Source organism: Bemisia tabaci, chromosome 10, assembly GCF_918797505.1.
Source record: "Bemisia tabaci chromosome 10, PGI_BMITA_v3".
In the NCBI taxonomy this organism is placed as follows: domain Eukaryota; kingdom Metazoa; phylum Arthropoda; class Insecta; order Hemiptera; family Aleyrodidae; genus Bemisia; species Bemisia tabaci.
The window spans coordinates 19,910,838-19,932,520 of NC_092802.1; the positions used below are offsets into that span (position 1 = coordinate 19,910,838).

General features: G+C 38.8%; 1 protein-coding gene across 3 annotated transcripts; it reads right to left on the bottom strand.

Moving 5' to 3' along the window:
* Window positions 1-1,014: 1,014 nt before the first annotated feature.
* LOC109036899 (salivary protein Tsal2A) lies at window positions 1,015-15,617 on the bottom strand. Of its 3 annotated transcripts, XM_072305125.1 has the most exons (6): window positions 15,428-15,580; window positions 14,997-15,086; window positions 10,359-10,732; window positions 8,340-8,525; window positions 2,177-2,407; window positions 1,015-1,562 (listed from the first exon to the last, which is right to left on the bottom strand). In XM_072305125.1, exons 3-6 carry the CDS (start codon window positions 10,647-10,649, stop codon window positions 1,062-1,064), a joined length of 1,209 nt encoding a protein of 402 aa, XP_072161226.1. In that variant the 5' UTR covers window positions 10,650-10,732; window positions 14,997-15,086; window positions 15,428-15,580; the 3' UTR covers window positions 1,015-1,061. The 3 variants fall into 3 exon arrangements, with proteins under 3 accessions (XP_072161226.1, XP_072161225.1, XP_018906864.2); XM_072305124.1 differs by lacking the exon at window positions 14,997-15,086 and having other exon boundaries at window positions 15,428-15,615; XM_019051319.2 differs by lacking the exons at window positions 2,177-2,407; window positions 14,997-15,086 and having other exon boundaries at window positions 15,428-15,617.
* Window positions 15,618-21,683: the final 6,066 nt, after the last annotated feature.

Here is a 21,683-nt window from a genome sequence, read left to right on the forward strand (position 1 = left end):
CCTTCAAAAGCACGTAAAGTTACATCGTTGTTGCTTTGTGAGTTTTAATCTAGGAAGTGAATGATCTCGAATCGCACAATGCGTTCGACCTCAGAGTCGTGTTTTTACCCCCAGGAGTCTTCAAAAGCACGTAAAGTTACATCCTAGGTGCATTGTGGGTTTTAAACTCACAAGTGAGAGAATTCGAACAGCACAATGAGTTAGACCGAATAGCCGTGTTTGCACCCCTAGTTTCTTCAGTGTCATTCAGTCCATCTACATTAATTTTAATTACTGAACTTGCAACTGATAGCTACATTTATAGCCAGCCAATCACGCATAGACTTGTTGTCTCACACACTCACCGCAACCGTGACATCAGCAAGTCTATAAAAGCGTGCGCTGCGCCCAAATCGAGGTCTTCTTGCAAGCCTCAGACCCGTGAGACGTTGGTCCTCCCTTAACATCTTTTAACCATAGGTCTTTTCCCATCTCTTAGACCTGCAGAGACACGTATGTGTTTTCTCAACATCCCTTAGACCCAAGTGACATTCAAACCCTCTCATCAAGCGTCGCACTCTCAACGCTTAAAGTGCATCTTTGTGTGGAATTTCGACTAACTTTTCATCCGCTTTTCTTTTCTACATTTTGTGCAACATTTACCGGTTATTTTGGATTAATACAGTGGAAAAACGTTCTCTTAAACTTTGCCTCTCTCGTTTTCATCCCGTCATTCGTAGTTCGTTGGTTCTACGATAATAAAAACCAGCTGGTGCCGAAATCGGATATTATTTTGGACTTTATTTTTCTTCACCATTCTGAAACTTTAAAATGGTATCGAAACCAGTTCTTAAATTGTAACAAAGTATGTGGAAAAGTTGCTTCTTTTTAACTGGATATTTCTATGTTCCTGAGTTAATTTTTTTGCGTTTTTAATGTAAGCATCGTGTTCTACGCGTCATTTATCTTTGGAATTTTTTGTATTCGCAAATTTTTGTATTGTATTTTTTTAATGTATTCGCAAGTGAAAATTCGTTCATGGTTTAGAGCCCTATTTTTTATTCACCAACTTCATTAAAGTTTTAAGGGGTTCTACAAACCCTCACACTACGACTTATCATCCGCTTGCTCCGTGTTAACATGGAGTGTAGGCATCTTTCTAATCTCTCCCGACCGCTCTGGACTCGGGAAATTGTAGGTGGGTTGAGCGACTCCTCGATTCCTTGCAGAATCCCTTTATACGAAATTTTAGGCGCAGTCTGAACTTGTTTCAGGAACTTTCCGACGTCACAGAAATATATCCGTCCCTTGGAGAATTCCTTTTTGTCGTCCGGCCATGAGTTTTGCGCTGCAATATCCTTGCAAAGCTCTTTCGGCGCAGTGTCCTTCGTGGCGAAAGGGTCGTTTGAACAAATCGCTACGATCGCTTTATTAGTTGCCTTGCTTTGAATTATCTTGAAGAATGCTGCAGGCACCCGGACTTTATTTGAGTGTAAAAGGACCTCAACGGATGATCTGCTCTTCGGAGAATACATCTTGAGGACCCCGAAAGTTCCCGTGATGATTCGCAAATCCTCGCCTGTCTGCGTGCAAATCAATGGAAAAAAGACAGAAATTATTTGCACATTTCGTCGCCCCTGTGACGTAAAGACGTATCTCACTTTCCAGGTGAGCCCTGTTTTACATATAATTCTATGCTTTCTGGGGTTCATGAAAAAATCGAGTTACGCCCTAACGTCAGAGGAGCGAAGAATTATAAAACCAAGATATAAATGGTTCTTCAGAATTTATATCACTGCCCAAGGTGAGACGATTGAGAAACAAAATATATACCATTATGTTCTATATATGCAGATAGGTGCTTTTATGAATGAAAATGAAATTTATGAATTTTGGTTTTTTCAGAGGGGAGAAGTTTTTACTAACAGATTTCAAAGTAAACTCTTCCACTATTATTTGGAAATGTTTTAACATGTGCAGCGTGTTTAGCGTTAGACTTTTATGAAAAAACATGCTCTGAGCTACTATAATTTGTACCTCAAATAGCTCATTCTCCAGTGAACTACTTCTTTAGAGGGTGTCAAAGATTATTTTCTGATTCTTCCTAATATTCATTTAATAATCGGTACCTCTCCTAAATTTTCTCATCGCTCTTTCACAAGGATTACTACTCTATAATAAATTACATAGTGAGTACCTTAGCTGCTACTTTTCTCACGTAGTTTTCGAGACTCTTCCAATTGCCTGCGTTGATTATTTGCCACTGTGGGGCAGCGTTTGCGTAGAAAAATGTCGACCATTTCCACGTTGCATAGTAAAAATCTGCCTTTGGTGCGAGATGACCTCTTGCCAAAAAGTATTTGCCGGTCAGCAACGGCTCGCTTAATTCACTCCCCATGAGCTCTTCGAACAATTTTTTCTGATACTCCTGTCAAAATCAATCAGGACGAAACTTTTGAGTAGAGAAAGTAGTAGTAGTAGAAGTAGTAGTAGTTGAGTTTTGAGTAGTATATGGTGGTAATATGGTGGTATAAGTATGATGATAACAAATAATATAAGAATACGTTAAGACAAACATGTTTACACCTGTACTGTCCATTAAACATAACCCACACTGATTATATTCTTTGCCTCTGCAGACTAGACATTTTTCCGCTATAGAACCCCCAGTGGTGGAACATCAGAGTGTCCACTCTTTTGATTGAAACCCTGCCTTGTAACCTGTGACGGTAATTGCTCGTATTGATATTGTAATTTTCGAAGAGAAGTTTACTTCTATATTTCGTTCGTTCTTTTTTATTTTCTTGTTCCTAAAGGGACGAAACTTAACTTATATAAATATGAGAAAGTTAAAAATTTAAAAATAGTGCGGCTTCTACTCGTTCTGGCTGGTATCCTCGAGCCATAATAATTATTAATACGATAATTATAGAGATTTCGAATATTTAGTCGAATATTATTAAATTCCATTTGTAAAAAGTCAATATTAATTGTATAGATCCGTATCCTGGGCGATTAAACCAATTTTTCACAATTAATCGTTTAGGAGTTTATTTTGGACAATGATCAGAAATTTGTGGGGTTAATAATAGATTTGTACCTATTATAGTTGAAGTTGTTCTAAACCAGGGGTTTTCAGTTTGGTTAGCAAATTCAAGATCATTAAAAAGATTCATGTAATTGATGATCTTTTAAATCGTACAAAGTATAAACTGGTTCAAAATGAATACTTAAAGGGGGTTAAAGAAGTAAAAGGAGGAAAAAAGTGAGGTGCATATGGAATATGGAGTTGAGTACGGCTCTTGAGAAGTTATGCGTCAAATATACAGGGTGAGCGAAAAGTCCCCGACCCCCCCTCTAACTTTTGAACGAATTGACCTAGGGAAATGAAACTTTGGGAATGTTCCTACCTCAAAGGGGACCATCTTTTGGGGGGGTTAAAATGTTGGTCCCTCCCTCAGCGGGGGACGGGGGCCCCCAACTTTTTTTTCAAATAGCAACCCCTATCTTGTGATACCTCATTCGAAAGAGCATAAAAAACTAAGAATTTTGGCGCAAACCGCAGATCAATATCTTAATTTTTGACCGAGTTATGATAGGTCAAATGTCAAATTTGACCTATTTTCAAAAAATCATAACTCCGGTTCAAATTATCGTAAAGAAAAAAATAAAACGAGAAAATTTACCAAATTGTGTCCGCTTTTAAGTAAAAATTGCAAAAATTACTACGATTTAATTTTAAGGGGGGGGGGGCTCGGACCCCCAAATACGTCAATTCAAAGGTCATTCCATTTTCCCGCGAAAAAAGGCAATTTCCCCTGGATTTGCCTCCACATTATCTCAGTAAGGGCAAAATCAGTTCAACATTACGTTGGCAAGTCCCCAAATTTCGGGAAAAGTTAAAACAAGCAGTTCCAACGCCCAAGCGTTGGAGGGCGCTTCTTTGACAAAGCTTATTACTACCATCTTATGTACCCGAAGACTGACGAAGATGGAATTTAAAGTGGGAGTCTTTAACCGCAAAACCCTTCAAAACTTCAGATCGACCGCGAGGATCTGAAACATTCCACAAGCACTTTGTGATGAATTTAAGTTGGTGGTGAATGGAAACATAAAGGATGCACTGTAAATCAGACGACGGGAAAGAGCGGCGGAGCCTCTAAAGCTGGTGCGTCAACGCGATCTAGCGGACAGCGGCGTCGCGACGCCGCGAGGTAGGGCGCGCAGGTCGCGGGGGAGCGGGGCCGCGTGAAGAGGAGTTCAGCAGTGGGGAGAGGAACTGGGGAAGCGCGGGTCGCGGGGAAGAGAGGGACCGGCCGGCCGGCGGTGACATCGGCCATGGATGAAAATATAGGCAGCGCTAATGTCTCCGCTAACTGGAGTTGGGGGTCCTTATTCATTCTCTTGGTCCATGACATAACCTTAAACCTTCCGCTCAATGCCGCAAACAGCTGACGTGTCGATGCTGCGCCAAGAAAATGAACCAATCACAAAATAGCACAGTAATACGTCACTAAAATGAAGAGATCACGTGACTGTTCGTAATATTTTCAAATCGATCTGAAAGTACTGCCTCGGATATAAGTATTTAAAGCATAAGGAGGCCCTAAAATACTTTAACCAGGTAATACGTCCGTGCGAGATTGTTATGCTTAAAAGCAAAACATTTCACGAAAACTTTTACGAATACCAGATGCAGAAAAAAATCCAATTTTCCCGGGTGTACCAGAATGGCGTCATTACCCATAAGGCAAAAGGGCATGTAGTATAGTACATGTTACATCGGGGGAGTCGAACGGTTGGAAAGGGCGCATCTGGTACCCAGAAGCGCCCAAAAAAAATGATATTTAAACGGTCAAATTTAATTACCTTAAATTTCGTTTTTTTAACTTTTCCCGAAATTTGGGGACTTGCCAACGTGATGTTGAACTGATTTTGACCTTACTGAGATAATGTGGAGGCAAATCCAGGAGAAATTGGCTTATTTCGCGGGAAAATTGAATGACCTTTGAATTGACGTATTTGGGGGTCCGAGCCCCCCCCCCCCCTTAAAATTAAATCGTAGTAATTTTTGCAATTTTTACTTAAAAGCGGACACAATTTGGTAAATTTTCCCGTTTTATTTTTTTCTTTACGATAATTTGAACCGGAGTTATGATTTTTTGAAAATAGGTCAAATTTGACATTTGACCTATCATAACTCGGTCAAAAATTAAGATATTGATCTGCGGTTTGCGCCAAAATTCTTAGTTTTTTATGCTCTTTCGAATGAGGTATCACAAGATAGGGGTTGCTATTTGAAAAAAAAGTTGGGGGCCCCCGTCCCCCGCTGAGGGAGGGACCAACATTTTAACCCCCCCAAAAGATGGTCCCCTTTGAGGTAGGAACATTCCCAAAGTTTCATTTCCCTAGGTCAATTCGTTCAAAAGTTAGAGGGGGGGTCGGGGACTTTTCGCTCACCCTGTATATTGAAAAAATGTGATCGAGAAACACTCTAAAGTTACTTTGAAAATATGTCTAGGGTGATATATGCAAATGGATGTGCTACACGCAAGGTTTACCGCCGTGCTAAGGAAAAACGCCGTATGAATATTCGAGAGTTGCCAAATTTCTTTCGATAAAATGTTCATTTTTGAAGGAAGTTATGAATATTTTTCTTTGAAATTTTATGGTGTTATTACATTATATTATACTCCTATTATATGTGTGGTTTTATTTTGACTCTGGGATTAATAGTTAAGATGGGTATATTTCCTTTTCATTTTTGATTGATTTTAATTTGTGGCAAGCTTGAATGGATTAGATTTCTTATTTTATCTACTTTAATAAAGTAAAATAAAAAAAGTCTAATAAGTAAATAAAGTCTATATTAAATCTATTAGTAAAAAAAAGAGATATTAATCATTAGCAATAGAGAAGGAGAGGTAGAATAATATATACATAAAGTAATATAATTATTAATATTTAAGTGCTGACATAAAACAGCACTTAAATATATTAAATCTGTAAGTAAAAAAGTAAAGTAAAAAGTAAGTAAGTAGTAAGTAAGTAAAAAGTATAAGTAAATCTATAAGTGTTAGGTGAAATAGCGAGCAAAATGATCTGTAAACTTGGAAAAGAAATATTCATAAGCTTATCAGGAAATTCGTGTTTTATAAAAGGCAATTTGGCAACGCCTGACGATTTATACAGCTTTCTTCCTCAGCACAGCAGTATACAGCCAGCAAGTAGAGTTTCTATAATGGTGAAGTTGCACGAAAATCACGAAGGAAACATAAAAAATTGTAAATTCCACTCTTCAGCGCGCAATCTGCGGTTGGTCTCGTCACACTTTTTTTTCAAGTTTTCCGCGACCGCGGGATGTTTTTCTCAGTCACCAGCGACCACGTTCGCGTAGACATAGGAGTTAAAAATCCTAAACCGGCTTTTATTAATAAACTAACAATTTCGCCAACTTTTTCCAAAGTATGATTTCAATCGTTTCAAAGCACATTTTTGTCTCTGTCGCCTTTCTTTCTTTTGCGAAATCTTACGGAAGGAGAGTTTTTACCAGTTTGCGAGATTGTTTCTTTACTTAAGCTAGGTTTTTTCGAGTCTCTCTATGGGCAAACTTGACTGCTGGCTACCGAGAAAAATTGCTTGCAGACTCCACAAAATTTAAGAAGCGTGTTCCAAACAGGGCCGGATTAAAGGAGTGGCCACATGGGCCGCGACCTATGGCGGCAAATCTATAGGGGGTGGCAAATTTTGAAATTTTTTTAAATGCAGGTATAGAAAATTCGAATTTAGAAAAAAAATTAAAAACGAGAAAAGGTGACAAAATCTATAATTTTCTGAGAGTATGGTAATTTCTACTTTTGTCGTCTTTCAGTGATACAAGAGAGACAGCACCTTTAATTAGTCGAGTTAAGAGAGAAACCAAACACGCAATTTGGCCTGGAACGGCGCGACTTAGAGAGAAAAGATGACGGGACTTGAAATGAAAAGGAGAAGCCCTCGGCGCGGCGATCGGCATGTAACAACATATTAGCCCCTACATGACTGCACAAATACCTCACGCATTGTGGCAAACACAGTGCGATCAGCGTGAAACGCATAGCGCCTACAAGACTAAGTGAATACTTCACGCATTGCGCCAAACACGGTGCGGTCTGCACGGTGCGGCGGCGGAAGTTAAAATCATCAATCCACATTTATGTTTGTTCTTTCATAATTTTTGCGTTCATCTCTTATGAATGGAAGGCCTTGTTCACACAGAGATAGGTTTACGAGACTTAACTTTCGCGCAAAGTTCCGTGAACTTTTGCTAGTAGTGTTGACAGGGCTTTCCTAAAAAATGTGTTTAACACAAGTAAACGCGTTTTATGCACCCCTCCCCCGCTGGCACGTTCATTTGATGGTTTTTATTGATGTTTCAAAACGAATGAGGAGGGGGTGGCAAAATATAGGCGGCGAGCGGCAAGTATAGGTAAATCCGGCCCTGGTTACCTACAAACCACGCAAATTGTGCGCTAATAAGTGAACCTCAATTTTTTTTATGTGTCCATCTTAATTTTCATGCAATTTTACGCGAGAAAAGTACATTTACTTGGGTGTATCTCTTGCGTGCAACAGATCCATTCTTCCGTCTCCGATTTGCGATACTCTGTTGGGAGCAATTTTGGAGTTAAAACGAATATCCATCAAAATATCTCCCAAACTTTTCTTCGTATATAACTGATGCACTAAAGCCTGATGTAACTTGTTGACATTTATAAACAGTCCTCATATACAGACATTTTAAATTGAATGATTGAATATCGAATATTTCTCGGAACTGCAATAGAGGCACCTTCAGGAGTTTCCCTAGGAAAATCACATATCGATGGTGAAACTACCAAACCACGTATCTCGTTTGCGGTGTTTAAAAATCTACGCTCACATTTTATTTTTTTGAAGTAGACCAAATCAATATCATTCCTTGAAATTTTCACAGAATTTTCTCCGCACGAAGAGGAAAAATTATAGAAATTTTCAAGACTGGACGTTAAGTAGTTTTTCATTTAAAAAATAAAGTATCACAGGAAGTCTGCGACGTCGCAAACCGAGATACGTGGTTTGGTAGTTTCACCGTCGATATGCATTTGTACTCGGCAAATTCATAGGTAGAAAATTGTTCACTTCCAAAAGCGGAAAGAGCATGTGTTAACAGTTGTTTTCTCACAACAGCCTTTTTGCTTCAAAAGACTTCAAACGCCTGCATGTCATTCTACCATACCGTGTTACAGAAAACAAATTTTAACATGAACACCACTGGTCAATGTCTGAAAAGTAGCTCTACAAAAATTAAAATTTCGTTAAGGCACGTATGTAGTTATTACCTTCGTGTAGATTAGCTTCAATGGTACGTCTTTATAAAGAGGCAATGGGCCCTCTTGAAAATCAGGTCGAGGCTCGAAGTATGTAGCTTCGCAAATTTTTGATGGAAGATCATGTTCGACGTATAACGTGTCTGCTTTGATCAAGTCATGGCAAAGTGACATCAGTGGCACAAGATCCTTCCCAACCTGTTGAGGAGGTATACATTTCAGAGGCAAAATAAACGGAGTGTAGAAATCTCTCTCAGAGTGTCTCTCTGTAATGGTACCTACTAAAAATATTGGTCAAATTTAGGTTTAAATAATAAACAGAGAGATGTAATTTTAATGTAATGTGCGTTAAAATTCGGTACTGAACTGTTATAATTATGGGGATGAATTTACAGTGGAGCTCATATTACTTGGACGTATTTTTACCAAACAGACCTATGTGGAGGTGAAAAATATGGGGTGTGCTCTAGAAAAGTGCATAAGAAGCAATGTAAAAGTGTGCGTGATTCCTTTCGAAGAATTTGAAAAGTGGGATTTTACATTCTATCAAACAGACCTATGTGCCAACTGAATGCGGAACTCATGAGCCGCGGGCATGGCAAAAGAGCGTTTTGGACAGGGCTCATGAGTTAAAGCGCCCTGACGACGATCTCCCCGTCACGTTTCGGATTCTTCATTGCCGCTGACGTCACTGGCGCTTTATTATTCTCATTCACTCTTACGGCCAAAGAACTAACGAGCACACCCCATATTTTTCACCTCCACATAGGTCTGTTTGGTAGAAATACGTCCACTTTTGAATGAAAGCATACAGTGACAAAATGCTGAGAGAGTGTTTTGAACCAAAAATACTGTTCATATAAAATTGAACTTTCTATTTTGTGAAATTCTGCTCTCTATTTAAACCCCGCTACGTCTGTTCTGTAGAACCGAACTTCACGTTCATGAGCTAGATTCTACGTCGATCAAACTCAGAGACAAGAGACCCACCACTCGTATCTCGGCTATGGTGGAAGCTTTTACTTTCGAGACTTCAACATTAAACTGTTGACTTACCTACTTGGTTGATGTTTAACAACGTGTTTGCAGTTCCGTTTTGCAAACATGCTTAAGTTTGGGAAACTCGTTCGGCTCATGACGTCAGCCGAAGCTCATTATCCACCATGTAGGTAGGTCAACAGCCGAAAAAAGAGTGATGACTGTTGCTCCCTTTTAATCGACCATAAGTAAGTGTTGAATCACTGAAAGTAAAAGTTTCAACCTGTCGTCAAGAGGCCAGTGGAGGGTCTCTTGTCCCTGATCAAACCGCATACCTTTGTCTCTGCTTATGATACTAAACTTTTCTCTTTACGCGCCCAAATTTCTATACAAGGTACTAAACTTTCTGTACATAGAGTCGCAGTCTTATGAAGCGAATTTTACCGTTTATGTGGCTAAACTTCTAACTAAGGCAAATTGTACATAAGAGTTTGGTTATTTGCTTGAAAGTAACAAGAACAAGAATCAAACATTTTATTCAACGGGCCAAGTAGTATATGAACGATTTTTTGCTCCACTTTTCGTCGTTGCTCAGGCGAAAGAACATAACTACATTTCAACGTTGTGAAATTTATATTAGCAGATTGTATATACACCAGAGGCGGATCCAGCTATTTGGCAACACCGGATTCCCACCATTTAAACCTACGTTAAATAATTGATTCTTGTCGGAGCTCCTGGCCCCTCCAAGAGTCGATATATTTCCATAGGTTTAAATGGAGATACACAATGTTGCAAATTTGCTGGATCTGCCAATGATATTCACCCAAAAACTGCTACACATATCTATTTGAAAATTTCAATAATTTTTTTAGCACAAAAACCAGAAAATTTTAGACGGAAATTGCACTGTCATAATTCTGTAAACGATTAAATTGTTGGAGTCAGTTTGGCAACATTGGAGTGGAGTTACGTTGCTTCGTTTGAAAACGGTCACTTGTTTAAGGAAGACCCCTCAATCGAAAGCCCATCCGAATATAATGATCATAAAACCTGAAATCCTATTTCCATCTGTGTCCCAGTCTTTGCGCAAGAGTGTCCGGAAGGATCAATAACTGCCGGCAATCTTTCAGTACATTCCATTCGGCCAATGGGGAATACGATCAGTTTTGGCGTGCCACTACCAGTATTCTGTTTCTTTTTCCTCCAGGTTTTCTGCGACCTCAGTTTGTTCTTATCCCCGGGGCATGCTAAAATCAGCTCCTCCTTGCTGTCCGTCTGTATGAAAACTTGAAGGCCATCTTTGACCTCTTTTTTCTCAAGTTCTAAGTCTACAGAGGGCATAACATACTTCAAATGCCCGTCCACGCGCCTCAAGTAGAGAGGTTCTCTGAGAGGAAAATCGTCAAAACTTCTTTCCTTGCGAACTAAAAATAATGGGTTTTTCTATAGTAATTAGCGACTCGAAAGGAAGAGAAATCGAATACCACTTTGAATTTTTTCCACATCACAATGTAACGTAAGTTATGAAAATAGATTATGAATTTCATAATGCATTTTGTTATTGAACGAAGGAAGTCTCCGAATGTTTATGAATCCAAACTGCCGTTTATTCAAACCTCCGCTTCAATCAGGGTTCCAGTGCGTCTTAAGGGAATCATTCCGAAATTATCATGTCAGTTGAAGATTAAAAGGCAGGGCAGGCAAAATGTCTCCGTAGGAAAAAGTGGAGGGAATTTCATAAAATAGCGAAAAATGTCCTAAAAGGGATCAAAATTTACCAAAAATGTCCAATTGAAGGTAACATTCAGTTTTTTATGCTGTATGGAACAATAGGAAGATTAATTCAATCAAAAGGAACTGTAAAAACTGTAACTGTAAACGTAAAGGGTTGCGAGCTGCATAGTTTTTTTTATGACATATTGCTTAACATGCATAAAGTGCCTTTTAGCAAGAATTCGTCCATTCAAAAGTCAAGAGAGGCGTTGCCACTTTTAGCTCTCCGAATTACGAGCTTGAATAATTGACCACTAGAGAAGTTGTCGATTCAAAGATGATGAAATTATGTTCTCTCATCAAAATCTCGCTGGTAGAACACGATTTGTTGAAAAAAAATTATTTTAGGGAACTCCGAACTAAGATATTAATAATTCCCTATGAGTAAATTAAAACTTTCAGCTCACATAAAAACCAAATTTTTTTATGAATTAAATAACACACTAGATGTTACCATAACTAACAGTCTCGGTGATATGAAAATACGGCAACCTCAATCTTGGTATCTCTGCTCAGCTGTTACACGTTGCAAAATATCAGGCATGCAAGAAACACTGCCGAGCCAAGGAAAAACGCCGTAAGAACATTCGAAAGTTGCCAAATTTCCCTTGATAAAAGATGTATTTTTGACCACACTCATGCACATTTTTTTTTAAATTTTCAGGTATTTCAGATTGAAGTGCAGGGCCGGATCAAGGGGGTGGCCACATGGGCCGCGGCCCATGGCGGCAAATTTTGCAACTTTTTTAAATCGAAAATCGGATTTAGAAAAGAAAATTATCATTGAGAAAAGGGGACAAAATCTCTCCTTCCTGAGAGTATAGTAATTTCTAATTTTGTCGTTTTTCGGTGATACAAGAGACAGCATCTTTAATTAGTCGAGTTAAGAGAGGAACTGAACACGCACTTTGGCCTGGAGCTCAGCGTAGAGAGGAATGATGACGCGGACTTGAGATGAAACGGACAAGCCCTCGGCGCGGCGGTCGGCATGTAACACATATTAGCGCCTACAAGACTGCATGAATACTTCGCCTATTGCGCCAAGCACAATGCGGTCAGGAGCGATTGGCGTGAAACGCATAGCGCTTACAATACTGCAGGAATACTTCACGCATTGCGCCAAACACAGTGCGATCAGCGCGGCGCAGCGGCAGAAGTTAAAATTATTAAATCACATTTATGTTCTTTCATAGTAATTTGGTCATTTCTTATAAATGGAGGACCTTAACCACACAGAGATAGGTTTACGGAACTTAACTTTTGAGCAAAGTTCTGTGAAATTTTGCTAGTAGTGTTGACAGGGCTTTCGCAAAAAATGTATCAAACACGAGTAGGTAAACGCGTCTTATGCATCCCTCCCCCTCCGGCACGTTCACTTGATGGTTGTTATTGATGTTTCAAAACGAATGAGAAGGGGGCAGCAAAATACAGGCGGCCCATGGGCGGCAAGTAGGTAAATCGGGCCCTGGTCAACGTACGAAATTGTCTGAAATTTTTGGGGAAAAATATTCACAATTCACCCGGTAAATTCGGTTTTTATCGAAGGAAATTTGGCAACGTCTGAAGGCTCATGCGGCTTTTTTCCGCAGCACAGCAGAACACTGCTCGATTGAAAAGCCTGCCAACATTACGGAAAAAGAAGAGGTAGGGGTTAAGTCCCAACTGTTGGATGATATGTACATTCTCAATTAATTGTGGTAATACCCGACAAATTGTGGTAGTTTTCCAATTAATTGTGGTAGTATACCGATAAATTAGGTTACTAACCCAAATTTTGCGGTACTACCCCAACTTGAAATGCGGTGCTACCAAAATTAATTGGAAATGTCCATATAATCCAACAAATGGGTAGTAGAACAATTTTGGGGGATAACCCCTGACACTTTTGTTTCCGTAATCTTTAGAGTGGGCGATTTGACTCGCGTGGACTCGAGTTTTTATTGGGAGTGGGAGATTCAAATTTGTCGTGACCAGGGCTAAGTAAAAACGTTAATATCATGGTTAGGAGTTTATTTCAGTAAAGGAGGAGTATCGTTTTGGGCCTTTTCCGGCCCCACCTGGATTTTGCTGAATGTTTCATATATTTTCAAAGTAGTAGTCCCAGGTAGACTTTATGCCAAATATTTCACCGAACGGAGCCCATGCAAAGGTGCAACAACGCCTCAAACCCAGAACCTCGGCATCGAAAAATAGTTATTTTCGTCGACTTTTTCGACTGTTATCACTCTTTCAGCAGATGATTCCTATGTATTTTTTTTCGCACTTTCCGTTTCTGGCCTTTTTAAAGGCCTCCGATAAATTTTAAGGGGCCTTATGGCCCATTGTTGCCATTTTTGGCCCATTTTTAGGGGTTTTTTTCAATTTTACACACGCAGAAATCAATTCAAACTAAGAACCGTGTACGTTTTTGAAAAGAACGCAAAAAAATGAGTAAAAAATGTTCAGTGAAACCTTTCCCTTCGTTGCCAAATTTTCGAGAAAAATCGTCCCAAAGAGCCAAAAATGGCAAAACTTCGATAAATTGCCACGCTTAAGGTTCAAGAAAGTGGAGTACAACTTTTATATTGACGTACGTAACAGCTCTTACCTATATATACAACATATCAAAAAATTATAGTTGTACCTGGATTCCCACGATGTGAAAATTGACCGGGATGTCGATTTTAGCGGCCTTTCTTTACTTGAAGGTAGCTTTTTTGAATGTTTCTCGACCTTAGTCACCCTCTATGTGTGTGTGCTATGTGTAGTTTTCTACGTACTTTTCATATCTGGCCAAATGGCTTCCTGTGAATTTTAAAATGCGTAACGGTCCATTGTTGCCAATTTTCACCATTTTTTAGGGGTTTTTTCAAGTTTACATGTGTGAAACTTAATTTAATCTAAAAACCGTGTACATTTTCGGAAAGAACGTAAAAAAATACATAATATTTGATTTGTAACTTTTCCCTACGTTGCCAAGTTTTCGAGAAAAATCGTCCTGAAGCGCCAAAAATGCCAAAAATTGGATTAATCATAAACGCCCAAAACGATACTCCTCCTTTCTTTGCGCAAATCGTGCACTACGTCAAATTTTGAGGAGGGCTCACATATCGGAATATGCTTGAATTCGTACCTTGTTTAGTGGTTATTCTCTTAACATGCTGAATGTTTCTTAACAAGTAAAAGTAACTTTTTTAAGACAAAAACTGTTTAAGTAGAACCAAACTCGACGGATTTGTGACTTTTTCATTTGGAGCCCGCTCAGCAGTGATTCACTGTCAGGCGTAAAGAGGAAATTAAGTCACACAAGAGAAAAAAACCAAACTGACAAAAAACAAGAAACAATCTGTCTTCTAGATCTGATAATCGATTGATTCTCAGAATCCCTCCCAAAAAAAAAATCATTTAGGAGGTATTATATGCTAAGTAATGAGATTTTAACAATTATTAGCAACATTCAACAATGGTATTTGGTACATTTCCTTGTTCATTGATAATTAATTAAATTTTTGCTGAACAATTTCAGACAACGTCAGGTCTGCATTTTAGAAAGAAAACACACACATTTTTGACGCAAATTTTTACAGATTTTTTTTAAAAAAATGTAAATATTGAAGAAAAAGCAAAAACAAAAATTACTTAATTTATAAATTGAAATACGAAAATATTGTCAGTGGGTACTTATTTTTAACTATGAATAAGTGCTGAGCTAATTGTAAACTACTCGGTAAATATTTGGAACAATTCATCTCACGAATAACGAATCTCTTGTCTCATTTTCTCGACACAAAGCAAGCGTGAAGCAACATAAGCATAATGCCTTTGAATATGTGAAAGTATTAATTTGCCTCTTTTTGTAAAGGATTCCAACGTTTCCCGATCAAAATGAGGACGGCTCATAGTGGAAACAAGAGGAAAATGAGAACGAAAAATAACCTTTGCTGACGGAGATCGGATGGTAAAATATTCCAAATAATGGGAGAGAGGATCACATCAACAGAGGACAACCTTTCACGATACAGCAATCTGAAAAATAATAGACAGCCTCGAGAACAAATGTGAACACAACCAGACACAAAATGACACTTGCGTGCCTTTGTGACTGAATGGTGTAATTGGCCCTCAGACTTGTTTTTACTCAACAGTTTTCAGTACTGAAATGGAATCCGTGCCTAACTTGACAAAGAGATTTCTCGATATATGTCACTGTTTTTAGGAGAAAAAGATTTACAGTTAACATAGGTTTGATGGGTCGTTATGAGCGTCATACATTATGAGTCTGTCAGCTATAGATATGAAAATTGTCTATTTCCTTTCTCTCTACTCTGTACGGGAAAATAACGGTTACGTGATGAGGATGGACTTACTCAAAGATTTCGACTTAGCGACCGCGCAGCTCAAATCTCGTATTTTCAAGATAGTTATCAGACTCAGCAGAGGTATTATCATGATAATAAAAGTCACTGCTGAAGACACAGATTATAGAACGCTACATCAACTATCCATAATTTAAAGAGGTTGTGCACCACTCAACTTCATTTCCAGATGAGGAAAATGTGGTTAAATTCAAGATAAAAAACATACGTCGTTCTCTCTCCCGCCTACCTCACCTATTTACGTACAATAGTGACATCAGTAATCCTGGAATGAAAGTGCAACTCAAGGCCAGTCTACAAAAGTTGAATTCAACTCCAGCACATGTGCTGGAGTTTTTTTCTTGCGAAATTGTCGGAAAATTCATGACTTCCCTAATGAATAAATGTTTTATAGGGTGAAATGTGGCAGCGTTCGATCGTTCAAACGACGTTTGTACTTGCAGCAAACGTTGCGTTGGTCGTACCTACTTCGAATCTGAGAGGCCCACTCGTGGGTTGAATCAGTCTTGATTACGCACGCGAAAATCTCAACAAGTCAGCCTCGCCAACACATCATAAAATTCACGTCTGGTGGAAATTAGAATAACCGAATCAAATAACTCGATCTACAAAGGGTGTCCCAAAAGTAAGTAGACTGATGCTGCCATTTCAAAACCAGGGTTTCAACTTGATCATTGGTCTCATTTGAAAGATCTAATCCTCTTCTATTGATTGTGTCCAAGATCAACTCATTTGAATAACAATTCAACAAGTTAGGACACTATATGTAAGGGAAGTACGCGCGCCACCTACGAGTTTTTCATTCGACAAGAAAAGTCTGCGTGTAAGGTCATGCTTGTTGCTTTTTTTGAGTTTCAGGGCATTATTTACCAGTCCTTTGTGACAGAAAACACGACAGTTGACAGCAAGTACCACTGCAATGTTTTGGCGGAATTGCGGATGCACATTTCCCGAAAAAGGCTCCATTTGAAAAGTTCGTGGATTCTCCATCGGGATAATGCGAGGGCGCACACATCCAATTTTACCCGTGAATTTTTGGAAAGCAAAGGTATTAGATTTCTAAGACATCCGCCGTACAGCCCAGATCTTGCTCCCTGTGATTCCTGGCTGTTCCCTACTCTGAGAAGGAGCTTCGCGGTCAAAGATTCAGGACCAAGGAAGAAATCAAGACGGCTGTCCAAAAAACCTTCAAAAAATTTCCCGGGAAGAATTTCAGAAGACTCTGCTCGTGAAATGGGAGGAAAGGATACACGAGTGTATAAACAACAACGGAAAATACTTTGAGAAGCAACCTGATAATCTGGTGGAGTCTGACGATAGCGGATAGAATACATTTTTGTTAAAAACTCGTAGGCGGCGCGCGTACACTCCTTACATATAGTGTCATAACTTGTTGAATTTGTATTCAAATGAGTCTATCTTGGTTTCAATCAATAGAAGAGGATTAGATCTTTCAAGTGAGACCAAGATCAAGTTGCTAGGTAGCTTAGTTTTGAAATTGCAGCATCAGTCTACTTACTTTTGGGACACCCTTTGTATAACAGATGGGGAAAAGTCGAACAGACGGAACGAGTCTGCAACAGGCTCATGTGACTATACGACGTTGAAACTCCCAAACCACGTGTCTCGTTTGCGGTGTTGAAAAAACTCCACTCCTTTTGTATTTTTTTAAAGAGAACAAATTAACATTATTTCTTAAAGTTTTCTCAGAACTTGCCTCGCACAGAGAAGGAAAATCACCGAGATCTTTGAGAATTTATGTAGAGTACTTTTCTCTTTAAAAATGTTAGGTACACCAGTACTGCCGTGCTGAGGAAGAACGCCGTATGAACATTCGAGAGATGGCAAATTTCCTTCGATAGAATATTTATTTCTGAGGAGAGATTTGAGTATTTTCCCCTGAAATTTTCAGGGACTCTAGGTGAAATTGCGAAAAAAAATTATCTGAAAGATTGGAAGAAAAATACTCATAAGTTTACCAGGAAATTCGTCTTTTATCAAAGGAAATTTGACAACGCCAGGTGGCTCATACGGCGCTCTTCCTTAGCACAGCAGAGTAAGCCTGCAACGTCGCAAAGCGAAATTCGTAGTTTTGAAGCTCATCATCGTATATTTCCAATGGGTAAAATCGCACAGAAATCGAGATGAGCACATAGAAAAATATAAAAATGCCACTCTCTATAGTGCACGATATGCGTAATTTTTAAATCGATTTTTCAAATTTATCGCGTCTGCGGGCAGTCTTTCTCACTAATTTGCCCACACAAAGAGAAAATTCAACACAAAAGTTTGATTAATACGGGAAGTAAAACTCATAACAACCCAAGTTTTCGGTCAACTCTGAGGTTACCCAGTCTTTCCATTGGTTACTTCGCTAAATTCACCACAAACTTTACCACAATCAACACAAAATGGGTTGGTTTGTGTTTTACCTCTCTATATTAGCCAAAAATAACCCGAGAGCACAAACATATTTTTATCAGTGCAGAGAGAGAGTTAAGAAAACCTATCTCAAATGAACGAACTATCTCTCAAAGCTAGCCAAAGTGTAAATGTAGTTCCACGCACACGGAGTGGGATCCCATTACTGCCGTCTTAAGAAAGAGCTTTGCATGAGCCTTCAGCCGTTGTCACATTTCTTCTGCCAAACCACATACATTCAGGGGACTTTGAAAACATTTTTCCCCGATTTTTCAGAGAAATGTTATGGGAATTTGACACAGAGTGTTTGAAAATTCCGAGGATTAATATTTAAAACTTTCTCCTAGAATAAACGGTTATTCCAGAGGAGATTTGGCAACATTCGAATGCCCATACGGTGTTTTTCTTGGGACGACAGTTTAGATATCTTGTGCAAAAAAGTCATTAAGTAACTGTTTCTTAACAGTTTCCAATGAGAATCCGCTTCTTACCGCGATAGGTCATAGGAATATAGCGTGAAACGACAGGCAAAAAAAACGCCTTCAATGAATTGGATAGGCACACCGAGCTCCTAGGAGGTCGAATAGTGGTATCATGCCCAACAGCACATTTCCTAGCACTATGTATCATAAACCGTGCAGTTTTACGGGCCATATTTTTGGCAGTCAAAACATTGATTAACTTTGGTCAATTGATTTTAATATTTTTCCTTGAGTTATACGCATCAAATCATGAGTGAAATTTTCCGTCAAGTTTACGGACGATTAAAAAACATTAATTTTCCAAGAAATTAGTAATTCCTGCTTGGGTTTCCCAGGCAGCAATATGTTTCTCCCTTTTAAATGTATGTGAAACAACTAATGTTTGTCGAGGGGGGCTTTAAGAGGGCTGGGGGGAGATTGGTAATTATAATATATTTTTAAGTGGAGGAAAAACTTTCGGTAAATATTCAGCACCTTCTTCGGACTTTTGTAATATCCTATACAATCTCGCAGAGACTTAATCGCTACCATGTACGATTCTCTGTTTTTCACGAGCGACACTTGTGCACTTGCAGGCAAAAAAAACCCCGCTAAAACGAACCGCGCACAGTTTTCAGAGGAATGACCTCCTCACCCTTCCCATCGAGTTGTCCTTGTCATCAACTTTTAGAGGATTCCAATATTTTTTCCCGCCTGAACACGCACTTGTTCATGCTGAGCTGTGGAGACAAGTGTTACACAGGTAAAAGCTCCATCATCATTACTTCGTTAGTAATTATAATCTAATATTATATCTTATATTATCTTGATATAATATCTTCATATTATAATCTAACTTCAAAAATATAATGTTTTAGGACGATTCGTCCACTCTTGTTTGTCCGATATCAAAATTGGTCCTTAGGTAATTCGGTCGAGATGGAATTGTCAAAATTTTTTGGTCTCAACAAATATTTCAATTTCAAGATGTTAGCCCAGTATGAAATTCTAAAGATGAAAGTTCACAAATTTTAAATGCTTTATGAAATTTTGAGGATAAAAGTTCGCAAATACCAAATGTTTTATGAAATTTTAAGGATAAAGGTGCACAGATTTTGAATGTTTTATGGCATTCTTTCAAATATTTTGAAGTTGTAAATTGTATGTGAATTGTTGTATGTTATATTGCGTATGTGAATTGTTTTGTGGGAACAAGGAAAGCCAAAATAACCGAAAAAATAATGTTTTCATTCTCGGGAAAAATAACCGAATTATTACTCCAGCAACTGGGCAATTCTACCTAAACTACTCAATTAGACCTCTAATAAACCAAAAATTCAACTTTGATTAAGAATTGTTTACTCAGTTCAGTGTGATGTCATGTCATGTCATGTCATGTCATTTTTAACAATTGAATATGGGTGCCTACCTTTTTTTATCGGACATTTGTTTCCTCTCCTTTTTAAACACAAAACATCCTATGCGGTGTGACGACTGTGACAAATTTAAACAAAAAAAGACGGTATACCGAACAACAATGAAGCACAATCTCAAAAGTCGGTACACATGGGAGTTTTTGGGAATTTTTTAAGCGTGCCAGTAGGACTCGCTTTTTGAAATCACTTCGATGCACCATAATACAGAATACAGCACGTCGATCAACCAATGCTATTCAGCGAGCGGTCCAAATATGTTTTTCCTCGGACCCGTTTCTATGTTTTTGAACCGTCACACTGTCAAGCCCTGATGGTTATTCATCAAAAAACCGAATGAACTTGCCAGTGGCAACCCTAAAGAACTTTTTCCCGTCAAAATACCGTACGATTCCATTTGACAGAAACTTCAAATACACCTTTTTTACGCTAGAGCGGCTTGAATCTAGAATATTTTTTCCCGCCGCAACTTCTTAACCAATGAGCGTCTTGCGCTGCTGTCGAGTCTACTACAGTCCATTTCACGAAATCTGAGACTTTGCATTACGGCATTAAAATCTGCAAATTGACAGCGCATCAGTCTCTCACGCGATGACCCGACCTTTTTTCTACCCAGCACCTTCAGCGCATTGGCGGATCCAGCAAATTGGCAACACTGTTTTTCTCCATTGAAACCTATGGAAATGTATCGATTCTTGGAGGGGCCAGATGCCTCAACCAGAATCGATTATTTAACACAGGTTTAAATGAAGGGAATCTGTTGTTGCCAAATTGCTGGTCAGTGCGAATAGAGGCCCGCAACCCGTCCATTGTGATGGTAGGGACATTAAACACCCTTTATTTCTCCTTAATGACCCATAGTACCCGAATCGAAAGTTCTTTGCCGTTGAAAAATTTATCCTTTAGCGCGAAAATTTAGTTCCAGCACGAAATTATGATGAAAACGCACTAAAATTCCGTCTAGTTATCTTGTATTTAAGCTGATGCACGACAGCTCACCGCAAATCGCGGCCGTACGCAAATGCCGCATATCAGCTTAAAATCAATTAAAATTAATTTACACTCAACGTTCATGAATCAATATTTTCTCCGAATTTTGGCAAGCGGTACCAGGTGATATAAATAGAACGACATGAAAATAGCATGTGTTCAGCATTTCAGTTATGCGGTACGCTTTTCCAACATATCGACCGTGTAAGTCGGCAATCACATAACTCGGTTTGCGACGTCGCAGACTTCCTGTCATACTTTATTTTTTAAACGGAAAGCCACTCAACGGCAATTCGTTAAAACTGCCGTGATTTTTCCTCTCTGTGCGAAGAAAATCCTGCAAAAACTCCCAGGAGTGATGTCAGTTCTTCTTTAAAAAAATAACATAGAGGCGGAGATTTTCAGACACCACAGGAGATATGTGATTGTCTACTTACACCGTCGATAATCATGTTGGATTTGTCTCCTTGTTTTTCACTTCATCGCGGTCCATAGTTTGGAAACTCGCTTTTGGCTAGAGCACCTACCTATATAGGGAGAGTATGGACAACTCGAAATATGTAGCTCTTAGGGCCCAAAAGGGTAGGTAACCTTTGAAATGAAAAATGTCACTGTCAATCTTCAGACTCCAATATCAAACGAAAATGGACGAGAAAATTCATAAGTAAGCATTCTTCCGCAGAAATGGGTAAGTTTATGCAAAAACCAAGTCAAATACGTGCTTTACTGACGACAGTTCCCAACACTTGTGATTATAAATCACTCTGGATAATTTGAATTATAACAGAACACCATTTTTTAGAAGTTCCGACTTAAAATTGAAACGACGACCAAAGTTGAATGAAAACGATGATTTTCCCGAAAAATTGGCAAAATTCAACTGGGAGGAGCACTTATAGAAAACGATTTGTGAGTTCAAACAACAGAATGTCAGTTCATAAT